At 44.0% G+C, this 6,937-nt stretch overlaps 1 protein-coding gene across 1 annotated transcript; it reads left to right on the top strand.

Annotated features, from left to right (window-relative positions):
- Positions 1-212: 212 nt before the first annotated feature.
- Positions 213-5,519, top strand: LOC120704738 (beta-1,2-xylosyltransferase XYXT1-like). The gene is made up of 5 exons (XM_039989233.1): positions 213-371; positions 1,749-1,811; positions 1,934-1,996; positions 3,643-3,705; positions 4,184-5,519. The coding sequence occupies exons 1-5, from the start codon at positions 242-244 to the stop codon at positions 5,362-5,364; spliced, it is 1,500 nt and encodes a 499-aa protein (XP_039845167.1). The 5' UTR covers positions 213-241; the 3' UTR covers positions 5,365-5,519.
- Positions 5,520-6,937: the final 1,418 nt, after the last annotated feature.

The following is a 6,937-nucleotide window of genomic DNA, read 5'->3' as shown; positions in this document are numbered from 1 at the left end:
TTCCAGCACGCTGCAAGAAGTCCAAATAAAAAAGCATTGCGCTGCAGTGATCGCCCATCCAAGCGCCTATGGTAGCGTGGATGCATGTGCATGGGATTTAATGCTGCGAACAAGTCAACACATATGGGGTGAGCTCCGCGATCCAGCAGGGCTCTCGTTCCTACCAATAAAAAGAGGTGGTGCCAGAGGAAGCACACTCTCACTAGCTGGATTGTGGCCGGCGTGGAGAAGCTTGTGGCAGATGAGAGGGAAGCGAGAAGGTACTACCAAGCATGGAAGCAGCACCGTGACCGCGGCAATATGGCTGCTGCTCCTGCCTCTGCTGGTTCTCATTGTGCTCAAAACTGGGTTCCTGCCGCAGGTCGCTCGCTGTAAGTCGCGATTTACGTGTTTTATCCTTGGACGAAGATCAATTCCATGGATCGGCCGGTGATCATTTTCAGCTCGGTTTTTATGCTTTATTCTTTAATGTCTTTCTATTTGTTCATCAAACTTAGTAGACCAGTGTACCATGCTATGTAAACCTTTCCTCTTTTCAGATTTCCTTGAGCAGGTGCCTCGGATAAAAATGTGCTGAAGCACTGCGATTTTGCTGGATTAATTAGATGCTGTTGCTCATAGTATAATCAAAATTTGTAATTAACAAAGTGTGGACAAAATCACTACTACAGTAACTATTTTTCGCGGTGGTCAAAACGTATTAACCGAGGCGGGTACCCCAACTGCCTCGGTACTAAGTGCTGCCCACCACAGTTAATCAAATAAAAATTAAAAAAGGGGGACAAGCCCGCCGAGCCCATCGGCCGCCGCTGCCACCGCTCCAGCGCCACGCGCCCCGCTGTGCCGCTGCTCAGCGCCGTGCCGCCATGCCCTGCCGTGCCACTGCTCCATCAACGCTCCCGCCGTGTTGCCACTATAGGTCGCGGCCGGATCCGGAGGAGGGAGCAGGGAGGGCGGCTGGATCCAGAGGAGTGAGTAGGGAGGCCGAATCCACGCCCCGCCGCCACCGCAGATCCAGCGCCGCCGCCACCGCTTCGCCTCACCGCCCGGGGCCTCCACCGCCGCGACTGCAGATCCAACACCGCCGCCGCCGCTTTGCCTCTCGCTCAGGGCCGCCGCCACCCTGGCCGAGGGTTCTCGGGAGAGAGAGAGAGGAGTGAAACCCTGAAGAGGCCCTACATATACAAAGTGATTAATCGGGCTGAGATGGGTTAAGTGGGTTGTGGGCTGGGCCTAATTTATGGAGGCAGACACCTTATACATGTCTGCCTCCCTAAATGTTTAACCGAGACGGGTATAATCTATTTTGCGAGAAAGTTTTTTTAACCACCTCGGTTAATAAGAAATGACTGCGATGCTATTTTTAAAGGTCATGGTTAATGTTTTTTTGTAGTAGTGAATATTCCTTTTGCGAAAACATATATTTTCCTAGGTAATAATGATGTAAATAAATTCTTCTGGTCTTTAATTTGGTCTGTTGGAAGTATATATCAAACCTTCACTTCCTGCAATAATTGTAGTATAAGGACCGGATAGCATCATGATGAAAACAGAACCCAAATGACAAGAACTGTAAGAGCATAGATACTTATTACTCTTTTTCTTTAATTTTCATTCAAGAAATATGTTTTAAACCATATGGAGTATCAATGCCTTGGTAGCATTGGGGAAGCATGTACTATAACGTACGACAACCTACAAGTTATCACTACCTTACAGAACTAAAATGCACCTTCAACTTTGTGCAGTTCGGGAGACCGGCGGATTCGCCAAAGTCAGAGACAAAATGGTTCACAAGGTTTCAACCTTAGGTGAGCTATATACAAACTTTTGTAAACTGAACATTGTGTTTTCATCGTCGTATATATATATTGATGTCCAAAGTTTGACATGCATAACATGGTGTAATTCACTTTCACATATAATATTCAAGGTCTGGACGGTGCAAGATGGCAGCAGCAATCACAAGACAAGGTTAAGCCAGAAACTGCAAGGGGTATGTTTGCCAATCTAGAAAAAACAAGTGCCTTCCCGATTGGTAATAATAACAAGAGTAAAATGCACTGTGGGTACATGAACTTGCAATGCTGTGTCAAATAGGTCCATAAACTTAGAAATCGGACATCTAGCCCCTCGAACTTGCGAACCCGTTCACCCCAGGTCCAGTCCGGTTTTGCATGGCTTGCATGGCACTGTGTGCCCGCGGTTTGCTACAGTAAACCCGGATTTGCTACAGTTACCGCGGTTTTGTTTTTCCTTTTCTAATTTATTTCGGCTGAATCTTTGAAAAATCATAACTCTTCGATACGACATCGGATGAAGATGATTTTTATATGAAAATTATAGCCCTCGATGAGATCTACAACTTTCTAGTTTTGAATTTTTTCATTTGATGATGTTAAGGTGCTCAAAAAAACTATATAAAATTACAGCACCATAATAATCGCGTACTTTTGCTTGTCGCATTAGAAAATTAATAAATTTTTTGTTTGTTGTCAAATGAAGACACTTTGTATACCAAAATTTTAACACTTTTAGCGATCTAGATTCTTGTAGTTTTGAGTTTTTACATTTAAAGTTATTAAGATGTTGATAAAATAGTATAAAGCCTCAACGTCTTTTGCGTACTTAATATGCTGCTTTATACTGTTTTATCGACATTTTAACAACTTCAAATATAAAAACTTAAAACTATAAGAATCTAGATCTTTTAGAGTACTAAAATTTTAGTATACAAGTGTCTTCATTTGACAACAAACAGAAAAATATATTAATTTTCTAGTGCGACAAGCAGAAGTATGTGATTATTATGGTGCTGTACTTTTGTATAATTTTTTTGGGCAACTTAACTTCATCAAATGAAAAAACTCAAAACTAGAAAGTTGTAGATCTCGTCGAGGGCTACAATTTTCATATAAAAATCATCTTCATCCGATGTCGTATCGAAGAGTTATGTTTTTTCAAAGATTCAGCCGAAATAAAATAGAAAAGAAAAAACAAAACCGCGGTAACTGTAGCAAATCCCGGTTTACTGTAGCAAACCGCGGGCGCACAGTGTCATGCAAGCCATGCAAAACCGGACTGGACCTGGGGTGAACGGGTTCGCAAGTTCGAGGGGCTAGATGTCCAGTTTCTAAGTTTATGGACCTATTTGACACAGTATTGTAAGTTCATGTACCCACAGTGCATTTTACTCTAATAACAATATACAACATGTGCCTCTCCTTAATTTGGTTCAGATTCGATTCATGAGCTTGCAGTTCCTTCACGTTCCACTTCCTCGAAACTAGTGATGACTACTACCTACAATTGATCTAGTTATGTACGGTTTAGTATCTACTGAAGTCTATATGGTTTCTTTTTTTTGGAAGGACTAAATTAAGTCTCTCTCTCTCTCTCTCTCTCTCTCTCTCTCTCTCTCTCTCTCTCTCTCTCTCTCTCTCTCTCTCTCGTGTGTGTGTGTGTGGTATTCAATCTCTAGTTGATCAAGTAGTTGACCGTTAGTGTTGATTCTACAACTGGCAGTCATCAGTTGGGTTATTAGTTGATCAAGTGAATTTATATGTATTGCGTTTGCGTTACATGCACCTCTTGGTAGCACTTCATATGGAATCCGAATTAATCCGTACCAATTTTCTGCAGAATACAACAAACCACACCAAATGCTGGCCACGAACGCAAAAGATACTTCATTGATAAATGCAGGTACATGTACACTTGGAAGCATGATTACTGTGCACTCCAAATTTACTCCATCCCAAAAATAATGCAAAATTCTTGTTTTCCAAGAAGTCAAAAAAATTTAGATTTGATCAAATCTATACAAAATAGTATTAACATTCATGTCACAAAATAAAAATCATTAGATTAATCAGGTAATATACTTTCATCCTAAATATATTTGGAGATATAAATGTTAGTATATTTTTATATAAATTTGGTCAAATTTGAAATTATTTGACTCCTAGGAAGCGAGATTAATTATTTTGGGCGGAGGTATTATTTATTTGTTCCACATCGATGTTTACCTTGATCCATTTTTCATCTTTACATATGCTGTGCAATCAATTACCCCAAACTCGTTATCTTTTTTAAAAAAATCACCCAAATATATATAGATCCAAAAAAATTGTAATAATATAATTCAGAGATTTTTCAAACATCATTCCTCTCGTATGTGCAGATGTGGCAGCACCAATCAGCAAGTTAACATGCAACTTCAGCAATATTCACTCTGACATCTGCACAATGGAAGGCGACTTGCGAATCCATGGCAAATCCGCCTCAGTCTATGTCGTCTCAGCATCTACCTTCCGGCCGGAGAATTCAACGGTCACGGTCCAGCCATACACGAGAAAGTGGGAGAAACAGACCATGTCGAGGATCCGGGAGGTCACCATGCGATCCATGCCTCCAGCACCTTACAGTTTCACTATCCCTCCGCGATGCACGGTCAGGCACGACGTGCCAGCAGTGGTCTTCTCCACCGGTGGCTGCGGTTCAAACTTCTTCCATGCCATGAGTGACCTCGTCGTCCCCCTATACATCACGTCCCACGAGTACAACGGCCGCGTCCAGCTTCTCGTCACCGATTACCAACCCAAATGGATTGCCAAGTTCAGGCCGATCCTCGCCACTCTATCCATGTACCCGGTGATAGACTTGGATGCCGACACCGCCGTGCGCTGCTTCCCATCGGCGCATGTTGGGTTGGAGAGTCACAGGATGCTTGGGATCGACCCTGGCCTCTCCCGGAACGGTTACACCATGATGGGATTCCGTGACTTCCTCCGGTCTGCCTTGTCGCTGCAGCGGCCATGGACGGCCCCTGTAAGCAGGAGCTCTGGACGGAAGCCCCGGCTCGTCATGGTTCTCCGGCGCCACTCAAGGGCAATAACGAATGAAGCCGACGTCGTCACCTCCATGGTAGACTTAGGCTTTGAGGTGGTTGCTGCAGGACCAGAGGACGTCAGTGACATGCGCCGATTCGCCGGAGTGGTGAACTCCTGCGACGCGATGGTGGGCGTGCACGGCGCTGGGCTGACCAACATGGTGTTCTTGCCTCACAACGCCACGGTGATGCAGATCATTCCCTGGGGAGACATGAAGGTGGCGTGCAGGTATGACTTCGGCGATCCGGTGCCGGATATGGGACTCAGGTATGCAGAGTACGAGGTGACCGCGGAGGAGACCACCCTGAATGACAAGTATCCCAGGGACCATCCCGTGTTCACAGACCCAGCTTCGTTACACCGCCAGGGTAAGCTGTGGGAGATCTTCCTGCAGGGCCAGAATGTCACCCTGGACATCGGCCGGTTCAGAGGGGTCATGCAGCAAGTGTACCGGTCCATCACCACGGAGTAGAGTAGAAAGCATGCATCAAGGCTGTCTCTGAAGTGGTACGGATCAATGTGTATTTTTCATCATCTTTTTAGGTTTCGTTTTTCAGCTCGCTCCTAGCTATTGTCACTCATCATTAGTCACAGTATAGTTTATGAAAATAATGGCACAAGTGTTAAGAGGGTTGCAGAATGGCATAGGCCGAGATAAGCGCATGCTTGTCTTGGCACGAATTTTATTATTTATGAATGAAGAGGGGCAAGCTCCTACTGTGTGTGTGTGTATTACAAAGGAAAATAAGTGTGCGCGCGCGAGTGTGTATTTATAATATAACACACATCAGAAAAGGTAAAAGAAAAATATTTACAACAGAGTGTTGAGCCATTTGAAGAGTCTTGGGTAGTTTTTGACCGATGGATAACCATGGCAAACTCATACTTGAAGAGGCCACACATCGATGCACTATGCTGTTATGATTGCTGAAGATGATTCCGTTTCTTACTGTCCAGATGCTCCATGCCGTCACGATCACAATCTCCATGAAAAAGGTAGGGGTGCACCTTCAATCCTCTTTAGTATTGTACTACTTTTCTAAAATAAAATCTCATTTTGGAGTAGTACAAATATTTGAACTAAGGATGGTTGGAGGTGCACATAAGGGTCACCTATTTGCATCCCTAAAAAAGAGAAAACCCACCATTTTTCATTGCTAAAGTAGGGCTGACCAACCAGTTTATTTCAACTGTTCACTCGTCAATTGTAAGGAAATGGAGCTCGAAAGAAGGATTGCAATGAAGTAAACTTAACTCTGGGCATTGAATGGTTTTGACCGAATCGTCGAACGACGACATAGATCAAACACCCATAGAGTTAAGGGAGTATAAGAAGAAAGAACTGTCAGTGGCCTAGCATGCTGCTAATTTAGTGGTGTGAGAGCAACTCCAAGAGTCTTCTAAAAAAAATCTTCCCCAAAGTATTCATTGGGGGCTCTACTAAAAATTCATTTCCTCAAAATTATGTCATCCCACAACAGATCCCTAATAAAAAACTTCCCAATATTTCAAAACTCATCACGTCATCACGTGGACCCCCTTGTTGGGCCACACTTCCCCACACAGGGTCCATCTGACCACCAGATTTGTGCACTGCGCGAGAATGACGCCGATGGATAGGCCGATTGGGGGAAGAGCAGGCGCACGCAAATATACGCGGCAGCAGAGGATGGATACGGGAGCATTTATTTTTGCGGCAAGTATAGGGGAACTGTTGGAGGTTAATTTTTTTTGTTTTTCCCTCTAAATATGGTTTTGGGGTAATTTTAAGGGAGCTTTTGGAGTTGCTCTGATGCAACCCAAGACAGCATCAGCTAAAAAAATTGCACCAGTATCTCTCTGCAGTTTTGACCACTGGCTCTCCATTCCATACGTGGATGCCATTTGCGCGCAAGCATGTGCATGGGATTTAATACTGCACGCAAGTCAACCCTAAATACTAAGCTCAAGAATCCAAGCGCGGATCGAAATGCGATAAAAGGGTAGTATCCTTGGCTTGAGTAGCTGCAAAGGAAGCTCTTACTAGTTGGAGTGTACAGCAAAGG

This window comes from Panicum virgatum, chromosome 4K, assembly GCF_016808335.1.
Source record: "Panicum virgatum strain AP13 chromosome 4K, P.virgatum_v5, whole genome shotgun sequence".
Lineage (NCBI taxonomy): Eukaryota > Viridiplantae > Streptophyta > Magnoliopsida > Poales > Poaceae > Panicum > Panicum virgatum.
This window is presented reverse-complemented; position numbering and strand designations above follow the sequence as displayed.

Bases quoted from the DNA above. Each gene is read 5' to 3' on its own strand.
- LOC120704738 (XM_039989233.1), top strand. From the start codon at position 242: ATGAGAGGGAAGCGAGAAGGTACTACCAAGCATGGAAGCAGCACCGTG. The intron at 372-1,748 runs GTAAGTCGCGAT...AACTTTGTGCAG, and splicing joins CCTGCCGCAGGTCGCTCGCT to TTCGGGAGACCGGCGGATTC. The intron at 1,812-1,933 runs GTGAGCTATATA...ATAATATTCAAG, and splicing joins TCACAAGGTTTCAACCTTAG to GTCTGGACGGTGCAAGATGG.